The sequence below is a fragment of the Mauremys reevesii genome, linkage group 4, assembly GCF_016161935.1.
Source record: "Mauremys reevesii isolate NIE-2019 linkage group 4, ASM1616193v1, whole genome shotgun sequence".
In the NCBI taxonomy this organism is placed as follows: Eukaryota; Metazoa; Chordata; order Testudines; family Geoemydidae; genus Mauremys; species Mauremys reevesii.
In genome coordinates, this window is record NC_052626.1 from 40,234,566 (window position 1) to 40,262,224 (window position 27,659).

General features: G+C 45.7%; 1 protein-coding gene across 1 annotated transcript; it reads left to right on the top strand.

The window, feature by feature from the left end:
- The first annotated feature begins 7 nt into the window (after positions 1–7).
- On the top strand, positions 8–26,113 carry ALKBH1 (alkB homolog 1, histone H2A dioxygenase). Its single transcript, XM_039534826.1, has 6 exons — positions 8–187; positions 12,869–12,977; positions 16,597–16,759; positions 22,103–22,193; positions 23,744–23,937; positions 24,507–26,113. Exons 1-6 carry the CDS (start codon positions 38–40, stop codon positions 24,928–24,930), a joined length of 1,131 nt encoding a protein of 376 aa, XP_039390760.1. The 5' UTR covers positions 8–37; the 3' UTR covers positions 24,931–26,113.
- Positions 26,114–27,659: the final 1,546 nt, after the last annotated feature.

Here is a 27,659-nt window from a genome sequence, read left to right on the forward strand (position 1 = left end):
GCGGGTCAGGATGGGAGCGGGGGGGTGAGAGGTTGCCATGGCCAAGATGGCGGCGGCGGCTGCGGCCCTGGCGAGGGAGGGTCGGGAAGACGCCTTCCGCCGGCTCTTCCGTTTCTACCGGCGGCGGGACCTGCGGGGCGGGCCCGACTTGCGGGGCGTAATTGATTTCTCCGCCGCGGGGGACCAGGTAACTGCTGCAAGCACGCGGGCCAGAATCGCGTGTGCCCAAGGAAGGTGGAAATTCTCCTGTGAGGTCCTGACTCTGGGAGCTGGGCGCCAGGGAAATCGTAGGGCGCCATGTGACTTGCGCTACACTTTTAGAGTTACTTGTGGCACCTTAGAGACTAACAGATTTATTTGAGCATAAGCTTTCATGGGCTAAATACATGTTCATATATGTTAGTCTCTAAGGTGCCGCAAGTACTCCTTGTTCTTTTTGCTGATACAAACTAACACAGCTACCACTCTGAGAACTGGCCTCTCTAGAGGTTGGCACGAAAGCCTTTTAGAAGAGACCATCAGGTTTGCTTACAGAGTACTCAGAGAGGCTGGAGTTTCCTCCTTTCCTTATATATATATATATATATGTTAATATTCCTATTTGCCTTGCTGCAAATACTTGTCTTGAATATTTATAGTACAGACAATGATACCATTAAAGTGGCTGCCTCCTCGGTGTAAACAAGCCAACACTGGCTCCTCACGTTCATACAATCTTTCACCAACAGTAGTTGATCACAATGTCTGTGACTAGCATTTTTCCTATCTGCAACAGCAGATTTATGGGTATTTATTCTTCACATGGCAGTTGTGCTCAGTGCAGTGGGCTGGAACCTCATGGAAAACTTTGAAATGCACCCAGCTAGAAATCCTTTTCCATAACCTGTTAATCTCTCTGCATTTCTAAAGCTCCATACTAGCTATACCTAATCTGTTAATATGATTGTATTCCTCTTGGTTTTTTTAATTGTATATTCTTAGGACTATTTCAGAGAGGAAGCTATTTCCTTAAGAGTCAATCTATTTGCTGCTTATTTCCTACCTAAACCCAGCATCTTCTATCTGTGGTAGCACAATTAGCTGATGTACAGAAAACACATTAAGAGTAGAGGATAACAACTTCTGGGGAGTAATAAATAGAAGAAGCAAATAAGGGCTCTCTCTAAAATAACACACAGTCCTTTTCAACTATGTAAGAGAAACACGCTGCATATGACCAAGGATCAACAATTTCTGTCCACAAACTTACACAAGTTTAGTGGTCCTCCAATAACACTGTGATGCGCACATTCTGATCATAGGAGGAGATAGTAATGACCTCCAAATTTAGGTTGCCTAACACTTTCTACCATAAAAGATTCTTGCAACCCTTTTTTTTAAAAAAGCTCTAACACCTGCTTTGGAGGATAGGATTAAAATTCAAAATGATCTGGCCAAACTAGGAAAATGGTCTGAAGTAAATAGGATGAAGTTCAATAAGGACAAATGCAAAGTACTCCACTTGGGAAGGAACAATCAGTTGCACATATACAAAATGGGAAATGACTGCCTAGGAAGGAGTACTGCGGAAAGGGGTCTGGAGGTCATAGTGGATCAAAAGCTAAATACAAGTCAACAGTGTAACACTTGCAAAAAAAGCAAACATTCTGGGATGTATAGCAGGAGTATTGTAAGCAAGACAGGAGAAGTAATTCTTGCACTCTACTCTGCGTTGATTAGGCCTCAACTGGAGTATTGTGTCCAGTTCTGGGCACCAATTTCAGGAAAGATGTGAACAAATTTGAGAAAGTCCAGAGAAGAGCAACAAAAATGATTAAATGTCTAGAAAACATGACCTATGAGGGAAGATTGAAAAAATTGGGTTTGTTTAGTCTGGAGCAGAGAAGACTGAGAGGGTCCCTTCCAGTGCTATGATTCTATGATTAATTGTTGTGGTCCAGGAGTAGTCAATAGGTGGACTATGGGTCAAATCCAGACTGCCAGACACCTTTGAACGGACCATGAAATCTATTTTTATTATTTTCTCTGGAGTCTGGACCTTGACTCTACCTTGACCAAGAAATTTGGATCTTGACAAAAAATAATTGACTACCCTGTTGTAGTCCTTTGAAATTCAGCAGGAATGAAACCCTCAGGCTAAGAAGTGCCTTTTCTTTTCTCCATGAAATACCGTTGGAAGTTTCAGAGAAACTGTTTAAAAAAAAAAAATAACCACTGTGACTTTCACTGCACAGGATAATGTTGGCATAATGCCAAAACATCTAAACATTAATATTTTTAAGGCCAGGTTCATACATTGGCTAAAGCAGCAGCATGCATTTATTTGGGAACAGGAGCTTCTGGAGCAGCTTTCAGGGGTCAAAGAGCCCAGCCTCACTCTCTACCAGCACCACAATACCTCTCCTGAGAGGAGACACATTACCCTAGCAACTTATCCCCTTTTCGGTGGTGGTTCTGCTTCCCCCAACTTCCTGGGTGGAAGGAGAAGAGAGTCCCACGATGACACTCCCTGACTGTTCTTCAGACCTATCACAAAGCCCCAGCTATTCCTGCCTTGCTTTGGGGACATAACACGGGGAACAAAATCCATCTGTCTCTGGGGGGACCAAGAGAAAAAGCCAGGTTGGGCTCCCAGACCCAGCATGTGGCACCAGCAGCCCATCCACCCTTCTTGGATAGCATTGTTCTGCTGCCAACTAATGTAGTTAGTGGTGTTTAAGCCAGGGGTTCTCAAATGGGGTTGGAACCCCTCAGGGGGTCATGAGGTTATTACATGGGTTGTGAGCTGTCAGCCTCCACCCCAAACCCCACTTTGCCTCCAGCATTTATAATGGTGTTAAATGTACCAAAACAATTTTTAATTTATAAGGGGGGTCGCACTCAGAGGCTTGCTGTGTGAAAGGGGTCACCAGTACAAAAGTTTGAGAACGACTGTTTTAAGTGTTAGAAGTATGTGTTGAAGCTGCAAGGTTCAAGCTCTGCTAATGAGTCATGATGTGGGGATTGATGCAGTTTTACTTATTATATATTTTATCTTTTTCCTTTAAAAAAGCCTAAGAAATTACACTTTAAAAATACTATATTAAAAATATATTTAGGTTGCAAAGTCAAGCAATTTAAGGTAGAAAATGCCAGATATAAAATTGCCTGGGCCATCCATCCTACCAGGAGAAGAAAGCTGCATGCGGGGGAGTGAGGGGGAGGTTACTTCACAACCACAGGGCCTATTTCTGTTCCTTCATCTAGTCATGTCTCTAGGCAGAGTTCCTCTGGGCAGCGTCCACTGACTTCTTAGATGCCTTTGAGGAGCATTGGGAACTATTGGAAGTTCTCTGCTTGGTGTTCCCCCAGGATCCCTGCTTCTTTATCTCTGACCTCACCCTCGCTCCTGTTTTTTCATTTGTTGTGCCCTATAAGCAAATGATGCTTGGGTCCAGTGGTTCCTCCCTCTTAATTGAGGGGGAGGGCCTTTAATTTTGAGCAGGCCTACAGCCATTCATCCGCAGTACTTCAGATATTGCACTCCTTCCAATTTCTGCAATAAATGAGGTTGGGGCACTGCAGACAACAGCCTCTTCCACTTACTACCCTGATTCACTCCTAGAAGGGGTCTGTACTGTGCACTGAATGAGACAGGGGTCCTGTGGAAAAGTAGTGTGTGATTAGGTAATTAAAGACAGTTTTGTAATGCATTCACCCAGAAGGACCAAATTAAGGTTGCACAGGCACCCTTCATTCTGGCATGTCCTAACTTTAGAGAGCTTGCTTATGCAACCTTAATAATAATCGTAATATGGTTTGTGTGTAATGTCTATATAGAAGTCCTGTCAAAGTGTTTCTACACCTGGTCATAAAATCAAATCATTTTTTTATTGCTCTCTTACTTCCCCCAACATCATTTCCAATATGAAGTCCTAAGATTGCATGACCTGCTAGTTAGAGATTAATGCTTTATACCATTTGAAAACTCTGATTCCAGTCTGTCACATACTATAAAACATTGTGGTTTCTAGCTCTTGTAGAGTGGCCATTACATCTTAATTACTGTATTATTGTATGGACAAAACCAAGCTATTACATAGAATGATGTGATTTACTTTTAAGGTCCATTATCTTACAACCTGCCATCTCTAGAAACAAATGTGTCCAAAAGTACGGCTAGACCAAGGCAGCTGTGGTGGTTTTAATGTGTGATATCTCAAAATCCATCAGGGCTAGAAACAAATGCACTATGCCTTTAAAAGAAGCTGAGATTCCACATACGTCATATGCTCATAAACCTGGGATTTTTCAAGATAGCAGACTTTAAAAACATAAGTGGTTTTTGGCCTAGCAGTTTTTTAGGCAATGGTCCAATGCTTTCTCCTGAGGGCATTCTGCACCAAAAAAATAAAAATTCTGTGCACAATATATTTGTCAAATAAATGTGGAGGATCCAGCATGGCATTGGGGAGCACAGGCCACTGGCAGCGCAGAGGTGGGAGATCACTGTGCAGCTTCCACACCCCCGCCGCCTCCGGACATGGACTCAGCAGTGAGGCTGCTCCAGTGATTTCCCTATACCACCCCCACCCCCCGAATTTCCCCAACCCCCCCCCCTAGTTTTGTGAATTAGTCACATGCCAAACCTGGTGGCTGAACTTTGCGACTTTGTCCTCACCCACAACTATTTCACATTTGGGGACAATATATACCTTCAAGTCAGTGGCACTGCTGTGGGTACCCTCATGGCCCCACAGTATGTCAACATTTTTATGGCTGACTTAGAACAACGCTTCCTCAGCCCTCATCCCCTAACACCCTTACTCTACTTGCGCTACACTGATGACATCTTCATCATTTGGATCCATGGAAAAGAAGCCCTTGAGGAATTCCACCATGATTTCAACAATTTCCATCCCACCATCAACCTCAGCCTAGACCAATCCACACAAGCGGTCCATTTCCTTGACACTACTGTGCTAATAAGCGATGGTCACATAAACACCACCCTATACCGGAAACCTACTGACCGCTATACTTACCTACATGCCTCCAGCTTCCATCCAGGACACACCACATGATCCATTGTCTAAAGCCAAGCTGTAAGATACAACTGCATTTGCTCCAACCCCTCAGACAGAGACAAACACCTACAAGATCTCTATCAAGCATTCTTAAAACTACAATACCCGCCTGGGGAAGTGAGGAAACAGACTGACAGAGCGAAACGGGTACCTGGAACTCACCTACTACAGAACAGGCCCAACAAGGAAAATAACAGAACACCACTAGCAGTTACCTTCAGCCCCCAACTAAAACCTCTCCAGCGCATCCTCAAAGATCTACATCCTATCCTGAAAGATGATCCCTCCCTCTCCCAGATCTTGGGAGACAGGTCTGTCCTCGCTTACAGACAGCCCCCCAACCTGAAGCAAATACTCACCAGCACCCACACACCACAGAACAAAAGCACTAACCCAGGAATCTATCCTTGTAACAAAGCCCGATGCCAACTCTGTCCACATATCTACTCAAGTGACACCATAGTAGGTGTCAGCCATGCCATCAGGGGCTCGTTCACCTGCACATCTACCAATGTGATCTATGCCATCATGTGCCAGCAATGCCCCTCTGCCATGTACATTGGCCAAACCGGATAGTCTCTACGCAAAAGAATAAATGGACACAAATCTGACATCCGGAAACATTCAAAAAAACAGTAGGAGAACACTTCAACCTCTCTGGCCATTCAGTAACAGATTTAAAGGTGGCAATTTTGCAACAGAAAAGCTTCAAAAACAGACTCCAACTAGAAACTGCTGAACTTGAATTAATATGCAAACTAGATACAATCAATTTAGGCTTAAATAGAGACTGGGAATGGCTGAGCCATTACACACACTGAATCTATTTCCCCATGTTAAATATTCTCACACCTTTTTGTCAAACTGTCCTAAATGGACTATCTTGATTATCACTACAAAAGTTTTTTTTTTCTCCTGCTGACAATAGCGCATCTTAATTACTTAGCCGTTTAGAGTTGGTTGGGCAACACCCACCTTTTCATGTTCTCTGTATGTATGTATATCTCCTCACTATAGTTCCATTCTATGCATCTGATGAAGTGGGCCCACAAAAGCTTATGCTCAAATACATTTGTAAGTCTCTAAGGTGCCACAAGTACTCCTGTTCTTTTTAAAAAAGCAAACAGAATGTTGGGAATAATTGACTGCCGCTGCCCATTGAGTGGATGTTTTCAGAGAACAATCCACAATGACTCCAAGATCACTTCTTGAGTGTTAACAGCTAATTCAGACTCCTTCATTTTGTATGTATAGTTGAGATTGTTTTCCAATGTGCATTATTTTGCATTTATCAACATTGAATTTCATCTGCCATTTTTGTTACCCAGTCACCCAGTTTTGTGAGATCCCTTTGTAACTCTTTGCAGTCTGCCTGGGACTTAACTATCTTGAATAGTTTTGTACCATCTGCAAATTTTGCCACCTCACTGTTTACCCATTTTTCCAGATCATACCGACCCCTCAGGGATACCACTATTTATCTCTCTCCTTTCTGAAAACTGATAATTTAGTCCTACCCTTTGTTTCCCATCTTTTAATGAGTTACTGATCCATGAGATCCCTCTTATCCCATGATGGCTTACTTTTCAAAAGTCAATTTAAATTAAATTTTTTTTTAATTTATATTTTTTTAGAAATCTAGACCTGTTATGTGTTTTGGTGTAACTTACATTACCCTTATGTTAAATTTGCATTATCCTAACTAAACATTTACTTTATTCATATTGTTTTTATATATCTCATCGGTCCTGACACCCCCACCCCGTAAATTTGAACACCCCCCCCCCCATTTCAATTCCTGGGGAAACCACTGGGCTGCTCCCAACCCTGACACAGTGCAAGGACCGAACCTGCCCCAGAAACACCCCAGTGACTTGTCCCTCCGTGCCAGGTGCACCACGCGTGGTCAGGCAGGATCCAAATGTGGAGGGACTTAGTGTGGGGGGGATCCAGGTGTGGGTTGAGAGGATTCTCTGTGGGGCAATCTGGGTGCAGGTGGCTCAGTGGGGGATCCGGATGTCAGGGGGTCTGGATGCACAGGGGCTTGTTGGGGGTTCTGGGTGGAATGGTAATGGGACCCTGCAGGGGGACTAGGTGAAGGGGCTCAGGTCTGGGGGGGGAGGTGGTGGGGGCTCAGTGGGGAGGGATAGAGCTTGGCAGGGGAGTCTGGATGTGGGGGCTCAGTGGGGTTCCAAATGCTGGGGGAGTGTAGCTCAGTGGCATGGGGATCTGGGTTCGGGTGACTTGGAGTAATCCAGATTGGGGTGTGGGGGAGGCTCAGCAGGAGGGCCTGGATAAGAGGGGGTCTGGAATCACAAGGGTTGGGTGGATGGGGGAGCAGCTCCCTGTACAGGGATCCCTCTCACTGCAGCTGAGGAGTGATGGGTGCAGGAAGTGGGGTGGAGAAGGGAGTTTGCAGAGCTTCCTGCTGCCTGGGGAGAAATCTGGGGGTGGATCTGACCTGGCTCTGGATGCTGTGCAGGGCAGGAGGAAGTCCTGTCTTCCCCAGCCCAGCCCGGACTAGCAGCTGAGCCCAGCGCAGGGAGGAGACACCAGCCGGGTCTTCCCCAGTCCTGCTTCCTGCCCCAGAGTAATTTACCTATCTTCCAGCTGCCCTGGGCACCCAAAACATACTGCTGGGGAGGGTTGCATGACCGCTCTTGTGGCTTCCGATTGCTTCTCTGTCAGAAAGTCATTTTTCTGTGGGGAAGCAACGAAATCTGCCTGGGGGACATGAAGTTTGCACATGCACATTGGCGCAGAATTTCCTCAGGAGTAAGTGCTGAATGTGACAAGTCTTAGATTTTGGACCAATAAAACTTGAATTCTCTGGAAGCAAAGAATTCAATTTAGTTCAAATATCTTTGGTACTAAAAAATAAGGGAAGAGAAGCAGAATTGTTTCTTTAATTTAGTGTTTTTTGTTTTTTCCAGAAAAGTCCTGGAGTTATCTCTGACTTTCAGGAATTATGGATGGGTATAGATTTGCCTGTTGTGACATTGTTCATGTAGCTGAGGGCAGGAGTCTTAGATGTTCTGATGATGCGCAATAATTATCGATAGCCCCCAGATTCTGTCCTGTAATTACTAAGCAGCAGGGATACACTCTCCCATTCCTGATATGCACAGTGCCTCAGAGGGGTCCAGGCAAACACACACCATCAGATTGGGTGACCTGATAGTAGCGTCACTTCAATTCTTAATCTCTCTGGTATTTTTGCCTTTAATTCTACACTTTCTTGGTATCTTATACCCTTCATGAGGTCTGCAGAGTAGAGAATCTCTACAGCTGCTATGTGGCTGAATTTGGCTGCATAGGAACAAAAAGGATGCTGGCCATGATTTGAAAAACAAAGGGGTGGGCCAGGAGTTATTGATCAACACTCTCTACTCTTAAGTTGATCAAGGTAACAAAAGTCCAACTCAGCTTGTTACATAAAATTGTTAATGAAAGTAGGGGGAAATTGGAGACAAGCAGACTGCTACAAATTTGTTTAAGTTAAAATAACTGTGATAAGGGGTCTTCAAGGCTCCTAGTAAAGTCACAGATCACTAAATGGGAGGAGAGGAATGAGTGGACTAGAAGGAGCCAAGCTTTACCTTCATGACTTCCACCCCTACCATCTCCTGGGACATGGATCCACCATATCACCACCATTGTCCTAGTCCTGGCCCAGTCAGAATCAGATGACACTGTCATCTCCACTAGCTTTGACTAAGGCTGTGTCTACGCTACAGGCCTTATAGTGGCATAGTTGTACCACTGCAGCTGTGCCCCAGTAAGATCTCCCAGGTAGCCCTCTATGCCAACATAGATCATGTAGATCATAGAATATCAGGGTTGGAAGGGACCTCAGGAAGTCATCTAGTCCAACCCCTGCTCAAAGCAGGACCAATCCCCAGACAGATTTTTGCCCCAGATCCCTAAATGGCTCCCTCAAGGATTGAACTCTAAGCCCTGGGTTTAACAGGCCAATACTCAAACCACTGAGCTCTCCCGTGAGCATGATTAAACCACCTTAATGAGCGGCGGTAGGTGGGAGAGCATCTCCTGCCGACATAGCACTGTGCACACAGGCACTTCTGTCGGTGAAGCTTATATCAATCAGGAGTGTGTTTTTTCACACCTCTGACCAACAAAAAGTTTACCAACAAGAGTGCTAGTGTAGACATAACCTTAGTCCTGAACAACACCTGGAATGAGAGATTTGGATAATCCCTTTTCTCAAGTTTTTATTCCCCTGCATCCCTACCGTATTTCTTCTCTTTCCTATTTCTCTTTGCCTTCTGTCTAATAGTGAGTCTTGCTTAGCTGCCAAGACAACTCTATGCTTTGCAGCCGTGCTGTGAGGCTATGACCAGAACAGCATCTAAAAGCAATGCCTTCAACAGCCCACTCCTGGTACAAGTTTGACAGATCTTGATTGGCTGATAAGATCATGGCTGAGCCTGTGTTTCTCCTGCAGTGAGGCTGTAAATCACACCACAGACGGAATCTGCATTTTCTGTTTGTGGTATTCTTTTCTCTTTCCTCCCCTCAAAAATGACAGATAATACCATCTAAAACAGTGGTTTTCAAACTGCGGGTTGTGACCCAGTACTGGGCTGTGGAATGTAAGGCCATTAAAAGTCCCGTTGGCGGTGCTGCCCGGCTAAGGCAGGCTAGTCCCTAGCTGTTCTGACACTGCACTGCGCCCTGGAAGCAGCCAGTAGCAGGTCCGTGTGTGGAATCAATTTGTTATGTGCACCAATATGGGGGTTTGGAGTGTGGAAGGGCGTTCAAGGCTGGGGCAGAGGGTTGGTTTTGGGCTCTGGGGTGAGGCTGGGGATGAGGGGTTTGGGGTGCATGAGGGGGCTCAGGCAGGGGGAACTTAGCTGCAGCCCCTTTGGGAAATTTTAAACACTTCTAAGTATTGAAAGCATCAACAGTGTCTGATCCATTTAAATGTCTCTGTTCTGTCCCTACCACCATCGGAAGTGACTCGATATTTGGCAATGTATGTATTTCTTTTCCCCCCATGGGCTAAAAACGTGTGGATCTTCTCTTCAGTGAGGAGTGAGTGTAAAGCCAGACAGACTGGGCCAGACATTATTCCTTTTGTTCTCCAATAAACTTCTTCAAGCAGCTGCGTTCTCTGATGATGTGAGATGTCTCCAAGCTGTCTTGCTCTGAGGTTTATTTACCTGTTTCAGTGCATGTAGATCTTTGGCACAGAAGCAGTTTCCATTATTCTGAAGAAAGGGCCACAGCTGGTGTATTAGCAGCTTTTAGAGGCAGGAGCTGGGAAGTTTGTGGTGACATCCCTGGCTGAGGAAAGAATCTTCTCAGGCACATTCCACAGACAGGAGTCTCTGAGCTAATGACTGTTCATGGTTTGCAGTAATAAAGTTCCTTTTTGTTGAGAGATGAGCAAACCAGTAAAAATGGTTAGGTGCAGGAAACTCCTAAATGCCAAGGATTTAGCGTCACCTGACACATTTCACTCAGATCTAGCTGTTTTCTATAGAATTTAAGATGTCACAAAAACAAAATGTTTATATTTATAGATAGATATTTGTCCTTTGATTCAGAACACTGTAAACCAGGGGTTGGCAACCTGCGGCACGCGAGCCAATTTTTAATGGCATGCTGCTGCCTGCCGAGGTCCCGCCCCACTCAGCCCCTCCGCCCACTGCTCTCTCCTGCGGGGGCAGGAGGCAGAAGCTTGGTCCTGCCAGCAGCCAAGCTTCCTCCTCCCCCGCTTTTTCCCTCAGCATGCTGCTTTCCTGCCCCTCCTCCTTGCCTTCCCTGGGTCGATCAGCTGATGGTCCTGGGGAGGGGGAACAGAGCTTCAGCGTGGTCGCTGCTCTGGGGAGGAGGCAAAGAAGAGGTGGGGACAGACGGGGCCCTGGGGAAAGGGGTGGAATCGGGCATATCCCCTCCAGCCCCCTGTCGTGAGCCGCTCATGGCAGGATGCTGGGAGCACCCCCACGAGCCGAGCACCCCAGTCCTCTGCCCTGACCCCTGAACCCCCCCCCACACCCAGCCCTCTGCCCTGACCCCTGCATCCTCCCACACACACAGCCCTCTGCCCTGACCCCTGCATCCCTCCCAACCCTCTGCCCTGACCTCTGCACTCCCCAACCCCAGCCCTGACTTCTGCACCCCCCACACATACCCAGCCATCCCACACCCTGACTCCTGCACCCCCTTACACACCTCCAGCCCCCATTCTGACTCCTGCACCCCCCACACATACCCAGCCTCCCACACCCCATGCCCTGACTCTTGCACCTCCCCACAACCCCACCCCCACCCTGAGCACCAAACGGGAGCTCCTGCACACACACACACCCATTCCCACCTGCATCCCCGGTCTGGGGTCCCAGCCACCGGCCCCGCTCAGCCCACTGCCGGTCTGTGGTTCCAGCTGCCAGCCCCTTAGCAGCTGGGGTCCCGCAGGCCCTGCTCAGCCTGCTGCCAAACTTGGTGAACGGAACCCCAGGCCAGCAGCAGGCTGAGTGAGCATTTTAATTTAATTTTAAATTAAGCTTCTTAAACATTTTGAAAACCTTGTTTACTTTACATACAACAATAGTTTAGTTATATATTATAGACTTATAGAGAGAGACCTTCTAAAAAACGTTAAAATATATTACTGGCACGCAAAACCTTAAAATAGAGTGAATAAATAAAGACTCGGCACACCACTTCTGAAAGGTTGCCAACCCCTGCTGTAAACTGAGGCCCTGTCAGCTTTGAGTGTGCAGAGAGACAAGCTCTACCTAGGCATTTATACTGCATTCATTGTGGAGTCTGAGTAGTTGAACTAAGGCTATGTCTACGCTACCGTGGTAAGTCGACTTACTGCAGGGTCCACACTATGCTGGGTCGATGGGAGATATTCTCCTGTTGACTTACCTTGCTCTTTTCATTTGGGGTAGAGTACTGGGGTTGACTGGAGAGTGATCTGCGGTTGATTTGGTGGGTCTTCACTAGATCCACTAAATCAACCTCGGTGCATTGATCCTCAGAACATTGATCTTGGGGGGTAGTATAGACATAGGCTGAGAGAGAACATGATCAGTGAAACAATCCAAATGAGGTGCAAAGAATAATACTTAATCCTGTAGCTGCTGATTCTGGTACAAGAAAAAGAGAACTGTGTGGTGTGAGCACAGGATAGGGAACAATTCTACCACCAGTTCTGGCTCTGACTCATTTTGTAGCCTTGGCCAAGTCATTTTATATATCTTAGTTTCCCTTTCTGTAGAATACAGATAATCCTCACCTACCTCCAAAGGGATTGTGATGAGTGACAAATGTTTGGAAAGTGCTCTGAAGGTGGAAAGTGCGTTGATGATGGGAAGTGTTATATAAGTGCTACGCATTACTATCCAGTGATGAATCTGTCAACACCAGCATGAGGTTGCAATCTGTGAATAGGTGAATACATTCTTTCTGGCCACATGTAACTTTTCCCTGCTGCCCCTACTCCTTTAAGAATGAGGGGTTTTCCTTCTGATAAAGGCTCTAGCTTCTGTTTGATTTGTCATATATTCATGCCAGTTTAACAATTTGATTTTGCTCCTGCAAGTTCACTAAGGGAATCGTTCTCTGGGAGCATTCCTATCACTAGAGTCCCTGAGACACTACAGCATAGCCCCACTCCTTCCTGACTTACACGCGTAGCAGGAGAGACTCCCATGCTCCTATTTTAATGTAGTTGAATATAAATCAGATAAACTTCATCTGTCTGTATTTGAAGGGATGTCAAATTTTTGCCATGTTCAGTTGCCTGACTTCTGCTTCTCTCCTGCCAGGTGGTCAGCTCTGACCTAAGCATTTCGTCAGTCAGCGATCAAGATGCCTACAGAGCAGGACTGCGGCCAGTTAGCCAGTGGAAAGCCTATGGCCTGGATGGTTACCCAGGTAAGTGCATCTGATTTCAAGCAAGACAAAACATGGCTTTGCCACCTCTGATTTAGTTGTCTCCCTCTCTTGTTCTCCCCACCCTGTACTCTGTGGCATTACAGTGCCCTGGCTGAGGAATTGATATAGGTTTGTCTGTGCATGATATAAGTTGTAGCCCAAGTGCAGGAGGAAGAGGACCTGATTTAGAGCTTTGAAGGTTGGTATGCATGAAGAGGGAAACAGAAGAATAAACTGAGTTTTTTGAGCTGTATCAACTCCACCTTCCATCTTGAGAATGGAAATCCATTGACGCACCCTGTGACGACGATCTTACATTTCCATAGTACTTTTCATCTCAAATTTCAAATGCTACAGGAATAATTTCACCCATCACTGAAATGCAGTCACCGCTGGGATGAAATGGCACTAATGTTCAACCATGCACAGCAACAGTTCACAACAGTTGAGCAGAGTAAGAGAAAGGGAATCCCATATCCAGTTGAAGCTGTCGGGAATTTAGGGAGACGGACTTATCCAGGGCAAACAGGAAATGAAATTCAAAAGTTTGCGGGGCTTTTCCTGTCTACCTGGCCAGTGCATCCAACTCCAGATTGCTGTCCACAGCGGTCACAATGGTGCACTGTGGGATAGCTCCCGGAGGCCAATACCATCGAATTGCGGCCACACTAACCCTATTCCGAAATGGCAATACTGATTTGAGCGCTACTCCCCCCGTCGGAGAGGAGTACAGAAATTGGTTTAAAGAGCCCTTTATATCGATATAAAGGGCTTCGTTGTGTGGACGGGTGCAGGGTTAATTCGGTTTAACGCTGCTAAATTTGGTTTAAACGCGTAGTGTAGACCAGGCCTAAGAGACTGCAGATCCCTGTAACAAAAGGTTTCTTCTGGTATTTCTGTTGAGTGTATGTCACCTGTGACATGCTCTATAAAACACCCTTTGAATGTAACTACAGTTGCTGTTCTTGAAAACTAGAATTCCAGGTTTACTGACTTCTCTGCTCTGGAGCCAGCCTGCCATTTTTGAAATTGAGATTGCCCCAGGAACTATCTGGCTTAGGTAACCTACTGGAAATTTAATGTTCATAGGCGAGACCCCTTCACCTCTTTATCCTGTTAACTTTGGTTCAATTTACCAACCACACATTCAGTCGCTGTCTGCACATGTGCCTGCTGTCATGGCCGCCCCATAGCACCCCATGCTGTCAGTGTACTGTTGCATTGCAGTGCTCCCTGTCTGTTTTCCTCCCCAAAGTGAGTCTCCTTTGCTCTCCACACACCAGTTAGTTCTGGAGAAGTGTTTGAACCCTCCAGCCAAGTCACAAAACACAAAGTCCAAACTGAAAAGTCCAGACAAACAAAAGGTTCTTCCATCATTTGGGGTGTCTCTTCAATATTCTTCAGGGCCTTATTCCCAGCCACTCTCTGGGCTACCTTTTAGAGTCTCATTCTCTGCTCTTTGCTATGGCAATGGCCCCAGGCTGCTTCCCTTGGAGTACCATTTCCTGTGCAAACTGGCTCAGAACCTTCTGTAGGAACTTACTGCCTGTGATTCCAACTGCCAGACTGAGTTCTCTCTGCCCTCTTATAAAGCCCAGGTGTCTGTTAAGCTAATTAACTGCCACCCAGTCATCTACGTAATGAACTACTCACAGGTGGATCTGGGTTGGCTCATTCTCCTTGCCTCTTGTGGGTACTGGGATGGGCGGGCTTAGAACCACCCAGAACTGAAAGTCTGCCATGTCAGTTGTGGGGGAGGAACCACCGAACCCAGGTCACAGATGAATTATGGGGACAACAAATGACAAAACAGGAACAGGAGGGTCAAAGGTGTAAAATCAAAAGGGGACACTGAACAGGGACCCCCAACAGCCACCATTGTTCCTCAAAGGTGTCTAAGGAGTTAGTGGACACTGCCCATAGGAATTCTGCTCAGAGGTGTGATTTAACAAGGGACTGGAAATAGGCCTCACAGTTGCAGAGCATGCTCCTTCCCTCCCCATACCAAGCTTCCTCCTCCTAGTTTGATGGATGGCCATCTTAGCCAGCACCATAAGGATGTTGATGAGGAGGTCTTGTGACTTTGTAGGGTTATGGATGGGGTGCGAGGAGATGTGGGGAAAAGTGCAGCCAGAACCTCAGTAAGAGGTTTTGGAGGAGCCAGAAGAGGAGCTGCAACTTAACACAGTCTATGTAGATGTGCACCAGGCTCCCATTTCAGAAGGGACAGGCATCGGCAGATTCCGTGAACTGCACCAAATACATGCGTAGGTTCACAGCTCCGTGGAGTTACCACTAACTAATGTCACCAGCAGGCCATGAAACCAGAGTGAAATACAGACTGGCCCTTCAGGTTCTCTGCCCTCTGCAGGTGGCAACAGGTCCTGCTCATTCTCTAGCCGTGCCTGTCACAGGTAGACTAGTCCTGATTCCCCTGAAAGGGCCAGCCCCCATGACATGTGGGTTCTATTCCAAGCTTTGCTGTGTGACCTAGGATAATCCCCATCTAGTGCAGCGTAATTCATGTATTTTGTAGAGCGCTTTGAGAACACCAGGTATAAATTTATCAAAGGGCAAAGCAGTATTATTATTATTATTCTGTTCCATACAGATGCCAACAGAGTAAATGTAATACTTCTGGTGAGGGAATGTCTTGTAACCAAAGCTGTCAGAAGGCAGCCGCATGATCTGGAGGGTGTGGGGGATTGAGTGGAATGAGCAATGGTACACTAATAACTTGAGAGCACCTTTTCTAAGATAGTTAATTTACTGTTGAAAGGCCTATAAGATTTGCTGGCAGGAGGTTTTTTCTGTTTGTTACCTCTTTCATAAAGCTTCAGCGTAAGTTTGTATCCCACTGAGGCTTTCAGCCTTGCAGCTTGTGTTCATCTGTTTCTGATTTTGTCCCTGTTTAACCTTACATATCTTCAGAGTTCAAAAGAATCCAGCTGAACAAATCCTGGAAACTTCTTTTGCTTTCTTTTTCCCTCTATACATCCTCTTTTTTTTTTATGTGAATTAAAAAAAAGTGTTGGTGTTGGTGAAATTTACCATATTGATAGTTCTGGAGAGAGAGATTCTAGATCCACATGACAGATATAACATGGACTAGTGGAAGGGAAAGCATCCCCTGTGCATCTTGCACCCACCAGTTTGCCTCAACCCTGACCTGGCAGGGACCCCTTTTCTGGTTTCAGGGATGAATTATGAGGGAACATTCCAAGAACTAAATCTTAATCAGCCCAGAGAAAAGGAGGATGTGAGGAATATTTACCTGCCCACTCTAGCCACCTGTAGTTAGTGGTTAGACTGGAACACTGTTTCTTCTCCTGTCATCACTTTTTCCTCACACCAAAGCTAATCACTGTCTCCACTGCTAGCTCTTTCTCCCAGAAGCCTTATTGCCTACAATCCTTTACTTTGGGCAGAATAAACCCACTGGGTATGGGATTATTTTGTCTCTCTGGTACTTTGGTAACAGACTTCACCTGCCCATGCATAGAGTCAGTGCTGGAGCACATAAGAGAGTTTCTCAGTGTCCCTCCAATGCTAAGGGTTTAGAAAAATGGACGGACACCTAACCATATTCTTTCTTTTTTCTTTTCGACTGCATGGCCAGGGTTTATTTTCATCTCAAACCCCTTTCTTCCGGGCTGCCAGCAGCACTGGGTGAAGCAGTGTCTCAAGTTGTACCCCCAAAAACCCAATGTGTGCAATCTGGACATGCACATGGCTGCTGAGGAGACCATTGATCTGTGGGGGCAGAGCCAGGAGCACCTGAGGTGAGTCCTGACTGTCAGAATAATCTCAGATTATCAAATAAAACCAGAAGGATTTGGCACCTAGCTAGTGGAATTTTCCCACAGGTCAGATTGGCAGAGACTGTGAGGGGGTTTTGCCTTCCTTTGCAGCATGGGGCATTTGCAGGTTTAAACTAGAGTAAATAGCGGATTCTATGTAACGTGAAGTCTTAAAATTGTGATTTGAGGACTTCAGCCAGAGGATAGAAGTCCATTACAGGAGTGGGTGGGGAAGGTTCTGTGGCCTGCAATGTGCAGGAGGTCAGATTAGATGATCATGATTGTCCCTTCTGGCCTTGAAGTCTGAGTCTAGTATATTTGCAGGGGATGGAACTGGCAGAATATTGTGCAGGAAGAAGGGTTTTACACAGTATTATGGACTTAAACATCTTGAATTCAAGTTTGGTCTTTTCACTGCTTGGTGTGCACCTTTGCTAAGCCTCCTTCTTCCAGCCGAGGGAGCAGGACCCTCCAGTTGCTATGAATCCATTAGACGGTGACAAGAGCGTAAGTAGGATAACCATTACCTCTTTGCATTCTCACCCTAGAAATCAGGGACTGTACCATAGTGAGCCCAGGCAGCAGGAATTGTAAGGTCTTTCTAAGCGTGAGATTGGAGCCAGTGCTCTAGAGGTGAAAAGCCTCTTTCCAAACTCTCTGAGCCTGCCAGGCAGCCCGCCTCACACTTCCAACCTGGCAATGGGTGTCCTGTAGGTGAAAGGCTCCACAGCCCATTCCCAGAACCGCTTGAGCCAGCCAGTCTTGTCTCATCTTCTAATCTTGTTTTGATTCCAAAGGCTCTGTAACCATAAGACACTTCCTGTAACCAGTTTCCTTTTGTGTTCCTCCTTGCCCATAAACCTGCCCATTCCGTCTCCCTTCCAGAAGATGCACTTGACATTTTATCAAGGGAGCAAAAATGCCCTGCTGTACTGAAGAGGTGGAGAGCCACTGTAGCCCCATTATGAAAGCAAAATGCTTTCCCCTCATTCCTTCAAAACTGCCTTGGGAAATTGCTTTCTCTCTTCTCCTGGGGCTCTGTAGGGGGAAGGCACTGCAGTCTAGAACAGGAGTTGGCAACCTTTCAGAAGTGGTGTGATGAGTCTTCCTTTATTCACTCTAATGTAAGGTTTTGCGTGCCAGTAATACATTTTAACATTTTCAGAAGGTCTCTTTCTATAAGTCTATAATATATAACTAAACTATTGTTGTATGTAAAGTAAATAAGGTTTTTAAAATGTTTAAGAAGCTTCATTTAAAATTAAATTAAAATGCAGAGCCCCTCGGACCAGTGGCCAGGACCCGGGCAGTGTGAGTGTCACTGAAAATCAGCTCACATGCTGCCTTCGGCATGTGTGCCATAGGTTGCCTACCCCTGGTCTAGAACTTTTCTATTATAATGCAATTTCCATTTTGCCCTGAGAGGTGAGCCCTCTTAAGGCACATTTGCAGAGTGCTGTAAATGGAAACTTGTCTTGCTGCTACCTATGCTGTTGCTGATCTGAGGGTAAGTGAAGTATTCCAGGCTTTTTGTTTCTGAAGTCTTGGCTTTTACATTTCTGCGTTCAATCTAGTATGAACGTTGCTTATTAAAATCTGGTCAGTAGTGCCCCCCAACCCATCAGGTGAGAGAACTGGGGTGCCACTGTGACTTGGCAGGACTTTCCTAGGAGCATCCTCTGCATGCACAGAGAGCAGTCACATGGAGGTTAATTTTAGCTGGTGCTGATTCAGCTGAAATCAGCGCTGTATGAGTGTGATGGCTGGGAAAAACTTTGAGAGAACGAGCAAGCAAACTGATGTGTGGGCACTTTCACTAGGGGAGAGTGAGTGACCCAGCCAGCTCATCTGTCGTCTTGCGGCAAGGGCTTTTTGGGGTGCAGAGAGAGTTGCTGGAGCTCCATGCTCCAGAGGAATGTTGGAGTTCCCACTCCCTGAAGGCACCTGTCAAGCACTCATCACTGGTAGAGGGAAAGTTGGGTTTCCTCCTAAATATTGGGAACTGCTAGCAGTTCCAGAGGGCTTAGTGCGTTCCTCCGCCATCTTGCTGAGGGAGAAAAGGTGTTATAGTGGCAATTGCTACCAGGGGATTGAGGAGGAAGCTGATACCAACAGGAAGACTTGGGCTTTGGAGCATAATACATTATATAAGAGTAAATAAACCAAAAACTTTGAAACTCCATTGCCTCCCCAGAAGAGCCATCAAAAGACTTTTAGAACATAAGAACATAAGAACATAAGAAGGGCCGTACCGGGTCAGACCAAAGGTCCATCTAGCCCAGTATCTGTCTACCGACAGTGGCCAATGCCAGGTGCCCCTGAGGGAGTGAACCTAACAGGCAATGATCAATGATCTCTCTCCTGCCATCCATCTCCATCCTCTGACGAACAGAGGCTAGGGACACCATTCTTACCCATCCTGGCTAATAGCCATTTATGGACTTAGCCACCATGAATTTATCCAGTCCCCTTTTAAACATTGTTATAGTCCTAGCCTTCACAACCTCCTCAGGTAAGGAGTTCCACAAGTTGACTGTGCGCTGCGTGAAGAAGAACTTCCTTTTATTTGTTTTAAACCTGCTGCACATGCAACAGTGAGGCTTTTAAAATATGAGTGAATTTAGTGCTATTGAAAGAGAAGAATTAGAGCCCTGTTTATTCCAAGCAGGTTCTGTTCATGCCTTCTTGCATATCTTTGCCAATGCATCTCATTCCTGACCCACAGCCCTCTCCTTTTCCAGTCCTGAGCTCCTCCCACTCCCAGAGCTCTGCTCTGATGCATCTCATGCATGCTCTGCAGTTCCCTCTGCTATTAATTTACTGGGCACCCTGCATAGTTCTGCTAATGCATTTCAGTTTTAACCTGTAGGCTCCCTGCTATTTCAATTTTGTTCCCCTTCCACACATACAGCTCTGCTCTACTGATACCCCTCAATACCTGCAGCGCCCCTGGCTATTCCAGTCCTAGGAATTTATCATTTCCAAGAATATGAAATATCACCTTCCTTCCCACAGCAACCACTTGTGAAATTACACATAAAGTGTTAAGGCCACAGGGCAAATAAGCTGTTGAACATGTAAGAAGTGGAGATCCTGGTGTCACAGAAACACCTCTAGCATTGTAACAAAAAAACAGATGAAGAGAAACATTGAAAATGGAGGTACTAGTAGAATTCTTTTTTAATTGCACACGTTAAGTTCTCCTTGAAGTGTGTGGGAATCATAGGTTCTCCATCCTTTAATTGCAGTGCCATGTGCCTCCAGGCACCACGGGTTACTCAGTCCAACAGATATTTGAAAGTTACTGTATTGCTACATTACAGTAACTGCAGTTCCCTGTATTGTACCTTGAAGAAGGAAACTGGAATGGGAGCTGTGGAAGTTGGCCTTTAAAGGCCTGTCCATGGTGTAGGCTAGAAGCTGTGCTACTATCTACAGACCTGTCACTTAGAGGGCAAAAAACATGGAAAGGCAACAGCCAAACATTGAAGTTTGGGTCAGACTTGGCAGTGGCAGCAGAAACAGCATGCTTCTTGTTTGCTGAGAGAGAAGGTGTGTAATTGGGTTAACAAGCCTTTTAGCTGAAAGCCAACCTCCCTGGCACTATTATTTATCAAAATCATAGAATCATAGAATATCAGGGTTGGAAGTGACCTCAGGAGGTCATCTAGTCCAACCCCCTGCTCAAAGCAGGACCAATTCCCAACTAAATCATCGCAGCCAGGGCTTTGTCAAGCCTGACCTTAAAAACCTCTAAGGAAGGAGATTCCACCACCTCTCTAGGTAACCCATTCCAGTGTTTCACCACCTCTGAGTGAAAAAGTTTTTCCTAATATCCAACCTAAACCTCCCCCACTGCAACTTGAGACCATTACTCCTTGTTCTGTCATCGGGTACCACTGAGAACAGTCTAGATCCATCCTCTTTGGAATTCCCTTTCAGGTAGTTGAAAGCAGCTATCAAATCCTCCCTCATTCTTCTCTTCTGCAGACTAAACAATCCCAGTTCCCTCAGCCTCTCCTCATAAGCCATGTGCTCCAACCCCACTAATCATTTTTGTTGCCCTCCGCTGGACTCTTTCAAATTTTTCCACATCCTTCTTGTAGTGTGGGGCCCAAAACTGGACACAGTACTCCAGATGAGGCCTCACCAATGTCGAATAGAGGGGAATGATCACATCCCTTGATCTGCTGGCAATGCCCCTACTTATACAGCCCAAAATGCCATTAGCCTTCTTGGTAACAAGGGCACACTGTTGACTCATATCCAGCTTCTCGTCCACTGTAACCCCTAGGTCCTTTTCTGCAGAACTGCTGCCTGGCCATTCGGTCCCTAGTCTGTAACAGTGAATGGGATTCTTCCGTCCTAAGTGCAGGACTCTGCACTTGTCCTTGTTGAATGCTCGGATACAGATCCTCTTTCACAGCAGAGCAAACAGTAATAAAATAAAGAAAGAGGGGCTGCAGATGCTGGGATAAATGATTGGGAGGTGTTTCATCTGCATGCACCCGCTCCGTATTTGCCACTGACATGCTGTCATGTGACTGTCTTCCTTAAAAATACTTTGGGGAACTCTCTTTTTGTCCTGCATGCCAGTCTGGATGGTTGTCAGCAGTATTCTAGAATAATAGATATTACAAGATGGAGCAGACTTGTTAGTTTATCCATCATATATCCCACAGCCAATGCAGCATTACTTCTTCCATGACGTCTTCTAATCAGTCTGTCATCAACACTTTTTATAAATGCACCAAGCCACAGAGAATCTATCCCTTCTCTTTGGTGACTGTTACATAGCCTGACCCATCTAACTCAGTATCCTCTGGTTCAGCCCAAATATTCCCTTTCTTAATTTCCTCCCTTTTTTTTCTAGTTATACCCCATGTATTGCCCTAAATAATTCTTCCTCCTCTTTTTTTATTTACACCCTTCAGATATTCATAGGCTGAGATGTTCCTTCCCCACATTAGCTATTTAGCCAAGCTCTACATATTTAGTTTTTTCCATACCTTTTAAAGCTACTCCTTCAGTCCACTGATCACCTCTGTTGCTCCCATGATAACTCCAGTAGCTCCTATATTGAAAGTGAAGTGATGGCAGTTTGTTCCAAGTCCCTAGATTTTGTACAAATGTCATAAACTGAACTTTCAGAGCAGCTGCGCCAAGGGAAAGATTTGGGCACTGTAAGTGAAAGATCTACTGTGAGGTGTTTAATGTGCTGTTGTACGGGTGAATGTCTCCCATTTCTACATGCAGCAATGTCAGAGAATGTCAAGGAAGGAAATAAATGTCCATTCTATTATCTGTTTAAATTTTGTTTTTTAGGAGCAAAGGTTCCAGCAAACGGGAGCCCAGAAGTTTACTGGAGAAGCTGCGCTGGGTGACCTTAGGTTACCATTATAACTGGGATACCAAGGTATTTGAGGGGAATCACTCCTTTGTCTCTCCTTTTTCCTGCATGCTCTGAATGGAGGGTGCAGTTCTGTCAGAAGGGGAGGAGAGAAGGACATCCCAGAATGCAATGGCAGGGAAATCCGTATGGCCCCATAAGGCTCTGTCTCAAGAAGGGCCTTGAGCCAAAGCTTGATTTCATGGGAGTTTAAATCCTATGCTTGGGTGTTGGGGGTTTAATGGCAGATGTGTGTTGCCATGTGTCATTTCCTTTGGGAGGTAGTGCAGTGAGGCACATCTGTCCTGCAGGCCTGAGCCTCTGTTCAGAGTATCTTGTCCTCACTGAAAGGAGGTGGCCTTTGAAACATTGTAACTTGGTAATTGGACATAAGGGTGGGGCATATCTCCTGATCTTGGGTATGTGGCGGTGAGCTATTTCTGATGGCAGGTCTATACTACAGCTTAAGTCGATATAACTTAAGTCGCTTAGGGGTGTGAAAAAGCCACCCCCTGAGCGACGCAAGTTATAGTGTCCACACTAGCGCTATGTCGGTGTGGGAGACGCTCTCTCGCTGATGTAGCTTCTGCCTCCTACAGAGGTGGAGTAATTATCCCAATGGGAGAGCTCTCTCTTGTTGACATAGAGCATCTTCACGCTGTGCCGATGTAGCGCTTCTAGTGTAGACTAGCTGTAAAAAAAACAAAACAAAAAAAACCCCATTACCTCTTGGTAAAGGGTAGAGGAGATACTTGCTGGGGTGGCTGTAAACTTCAGGCCTGAAGCAATAGCAAAGCGTCGCCAGCCAGCAGGAATCATGCGGCTGTTGAAGATCTCAGAGACAAAAATGGCCTTTCTAATCAGACTCTCAATCTGAGGGAGGCTGGGAGAGGAATGCAGAGCAGAGCAAGAGCACAGTCTATCAGCGCGCTGCAGACACACTTAGCCAAATTACCTGCAGCCTTATCTGTACAGAGTGAGCCTATTACTGAACAGCCTTAATGAAAATGCAGCTGCTCCCTCCCAGTCTCCCCAGTCGGAGATATTCAGTGGGGAATGGAAAAGTGGAAGTGGTGGGCTTGCAGTTCTCTGTTTGATTTTTTTTTTGTTCAAATTGGAGGCAGAGCTAGTTGGCTCTGGGCTTTGGTGATAGGATACACAGAGTCTTTCACCTCTAGTTTTGTCAACCTTAAGTAATGACAGCTGCTCAGTAGCCCATGTAAAATGGCCTCAGGTCTACCACCATACCACATGGCACTATTTAGCATGCATGTCTAGTGGCAGTCTCAGCACAGACCCAGAATTGAATGGGCCACTGAGCCTAAATTTATTTTGTTCCCTCCAAGGGCATTCATCCAGAGCAGGGTGTGAGGCATATTTGCCTTGCTGCTGCCCATGTGTGATCATTCTGGGGTAATATAAGATGTCACTCTCCAGCTGTCAACTTGGCACTAGCATGCAATAAACTGTAAAACAAGCCCCTGAGTTCTCACTAAATGTTTTTTAAAATTGATTTTACTGCTCTTGGGTTCTATTTTTCCTGAGCATTTCTGTTCTCTGTGCCCTCCCTTCTCCAGAAGTACTCAGCAGATCACTACACTCCTTTCCCCTCAGACCTTGCTTTTTTGTCAGAGCAAGTGGCTGCTGCTTGTGGGTTCCAGGGCTTCCAAGCTGAAGCAGGGATCCTGAACTACTATCACTTCGATTCTTCGCTGGGAATTCACGTGGATGAGTCTGAGCTGGACCATTCTCAGCCTCTCTTATCATTCAGGTGAGCCGGGGGAAGGGCTTGTGTACTGTGGAGGGGAGGCACATCCATTTATCTTCTGTTGAATGCATGTTTTTGTAAACTAATGTAAGGTTACAGGAGACCCATGAAACTTAGTGGCAAATTGTCTGTTTGTAACCTTTCACCTCTGGAGACTTGAAGAGCAGGGATGCTGTAGGTCAGGAGTGAGGTGTATAAGCAGAGCTGTGCATGAAAAGGGCACAGGATTTGAATTACAGTGGATGCTGCTCCTCAGGATTGAGGGGCACATCAGCAGAGTTGGAGACCCAAGACTGGAATAGCTGAATGGTAGGGGAGTGCTGAAGGGCAGGAATGAAATCCATCAGCAGAGCTCCTGCCCAACTTAAACCAATGCACAGTTAGTCTGTTTTATGTGCACTAAACTTAAAGTGGTAACAGAGGGTCCATCTGGCCTATAAAGAAGAATTTAGCTGATTAAAATCCTCCTGTTTTTGCACATAATTATTATTTCACTAACTGAGCTTTCCCTTCTGTGTGTGTTTTCTCTCTCTCTCCTCTCACTCCCACCCGCAACCTCTCATGCTTCCCAGTTTTGGACAATCCTCTATATTTTTGTTGGGGGGCTTGAAGCGTGATGAAGCCCCAACAGCCATGTTCATGCACAGTGGGGACATCATGGTAATGTCCGGCTTCAGCCGCCTGCTGTACCATGCTGTCCCACGGGTCCTCCCCAACCCTGAGGGGATGGCTTTGCCCTCGTGCCTGGAGCAGGCATTCCCCTCAGACTTTCCTGACCGCTCAGTCATTGAGCACTGCTCTGAAGAGGACTGGCAGATCTGTACCAAGTATTTGCAGACTTCCCGCATTAACATGACCATCAGACAGGTGCTGGCTGTGGGTCAGAGCTTTCCAGATGAGTCCAGGAGAGAGAGAGAATGGGATGCAACCTCTGAAAGCTGTTACCACCAGGAGGATGGCGAAGTCAAGCGGCACAAACTGAATACAGACAGCTGAGATCTGGAGACCACTCTTGGGCCTTTGGCTTGGACTGGGCCGGTAACCTCCCAGGTGGGACAGATGGTTCAGGTGACCACATGGAGCCCCATCCAGTTGTGTAGGGAATAGGGGACTCCAGCAGAATAGTTGTGATCTTTAGTGGTAAGATGGTGGTGGTGGGGACAAGAGGAGGGTCTGTGAAGGGGAGGAAAGATGCTCATGTGGCCAAAGGATAGGGCTGGGACTCGCCTCTGTTTCCAGCTTTGTCATGAAATTACTGTGTGACATTGAGCAAATAACTTCCTCTCTGCATCTTAGTTTCCCCATCTGTAAAATACCCCCATCACAGGGATTTTGAGGCTCAATTCATTAAAGCTTGCTAAAGCACTTCGAGATTCTTGGATAGAAGGTGCTAGCAAAGGGAAGGATGTGGTTGTTCTTATGTTAAAGTAAATTATTTCATTTACAAAGCCCAATTGAAGTGCTCTGCTGATCATGCACAAGTTTGAATGGCAACATGTGTCTGAATGGGCATCTGCTTACAGCGCTTTTAATATGGGGCCACATCTGCAGCTCATATTGATTCAGCTCTCAGAAGCCAGAGGCTACCCGAAACATGCTCTGAAGAAGGCTTGCTGTATTAGCTGGAGTCCTGCCCTCTGGCTGGCTGTTTACACCCCACAATCTGCAGCAGAGACTCATCTCATGAGTAGGACTGGGCTGTTTTAAATACCTCAGGTTTTAGAGCACAATAATTAGGGCCAGGCTTCTCTGGAATACCTACTGATTTCTGTTCAGGCCTCTTCCCGTGCCCCTTGTGTGACTGAGCCCTAGATCCCATTCTTCAGAATCGATCCTTCTAGTTGTCTGCAGAATGCGGTCTCTGCAGTCCCTGCTTGGCTCCTTTAAGGAGCAGCATGAGGAGAATGGCTTACAAGCAGGAACAATGAAGTTGTAAATTAAGTACCAAAAAAATAAATTAATCAGTGACTATCGCTATTGCCCAAAAGGTAATTGTATTTAAACAAAATAAGGAAAACACTGGCTTCTGTGCCCATCTTCTTTAGGACTCAGACCTTCCTATCGGCTTTTTAATGCAATTTTAATTGTTTGAGGGCAACGCTCTATCCCAGGGGTATTTTGTCATGCTTTCCCCATGAATACACTTACTCTGTTTTTAAATTAAAGATTTCTATCTCTCTTGGAGAGTTTTTTTTTTCTTTTCTCCCGTTTAGTTATTTTTCTGTATTGTTAATGCTGCTGCATCCCTTTTGCTGTTTCCTTCAGGGTTCTCTTGGATGTGATAACTGTGCCATCCACCAGCTGTGTAAAAGGAACCCTACATAGGGCTTCAGGGCCACTTGGTTTATATGGTGCTTGGTTTTTTGTTGGGCTGTATGAGAGAGGTGCTACCTTCAATGCCTCTTGGCTAAGTTCCACTCCAGCATGGACTTGGTATCTCTTTCTGTTGGGAAACGACGTCTGATCTGTTTATTACTTACAGAATGAACTCTTCAGACCAGGGACTGTCTTTCTTTGTGTGTGGACAGTGCCTTGCACAATACCAATACATAATATTGGTGGGCTCCTGCAAATGGATGGATAAGGGGATTAGATGGGGATTTTCCATCTCTGATCTTTGTGGTTCTGCACCAAAAATGTTCCCCAAATATCTTAGTACTTACTGTACTTAACATTTTCCTCATAGGTAAGTCTTGGGGGAGCAGAGGCTGTTATGAATAAATGCCGTAGTATGGCTGCATGAAAACTAAAGGTCTCTGGTATTTGAATAAGCCCCAGAAAATATCAGAGAGCACATTAGCAGCATCTAAAAGGCAAAATTCTTGCTCTGTTTTGTAAAGGGCTAAGTTAGAGATCATTGAGGGCTGAGAATTCATAATGAATTCACTACTTGCTTTGAACTGCATTATTCCAGATCTTTGCTTCAGTCTTGAGCATTCCAGTCATAATTTCCCCATTAGCAACTGGAAAAGTGTCTAAAATCAGCTCTGTCCAAGTTTAGAAAGTGAATGTTACCACTGATTTTTTTTTTTAAAGGGACTACGCCCAGGTCGATAGGCTCAAGATGCAGATAATAACCCCTGTCCCCTCTGGGTGGACATTCTATTTTTAAACATCCCCAGCATAGGTTTAAATCCAGGATGTCTGCAAGGAGAGCAGCAAAGGTCCATCTGCTCAGCAAACATTGAAAACTAGATAGGACAAAGCTCTAATGGTTAGACAACAGTGAACCAACCTGCTCTGGCCCCTTCCACGGGATGGACAGTATGGGAGTTAAGTCAGCCTTTTGCATCTCTGATTTCTGAGATTCCCTAGAAACCAAGGGCCAAGTGATGAATAGATCCTTCTGTTGTTCCAAATAAGGGATTGCAATGAAACAAGATTCAGCCCTTCCTGAGGTTCAGAAACTGGAAGACTTTTTTTGAATTTTAAACCCTTGCAGAAAGCTTGAGATGTCTGCAATTGCAATCAGTGTAAGCAGGCTGATGGTCATTAGAGATGGGGAGGTCATTGAAGCCATGTGCTTGGATTTCCTGACAGACAAGCTAGGAATTTGTTGGTTATGTTTGGAAGGGGTAACAGTTTGTAATCAGTAATTACAGTGTGTGCTGACTGTGATGACATCCAGTAACTAAAGATTCATAATATTTTAGCTACGTGCTGGGCCATCCAATAGGTGAGAGATCCATAACCACCTCTGTATCTAGATGTCAGAAACTGGAAAA

Excerpts from the sequence above, each read along its gene's own strand:
- ALKBH1 (XM_039534826.1), top strand. The coding sequence starts at position 38 with ATGGCCAAGATGGCGGCGGCGGCTGCGGCCCTGGCGAGGGAGGGTCGG. Across the intron at positions 188-12,868 it reads TCTCCGCCGCGGGGGACCAG|GTGGTCAGCTCTGACCTAAG; the intron begins GTAACTGCTGCA and ends CTCTCCTGCCAG. Across the intron at positions 12,978-16,596 it reads TGGCCTGGATGGTTACCCAG|GGTTTATTTTCATCTCAAAC; the intron begins GTAAGTGCATCT and ends CTGCATGGCCAG.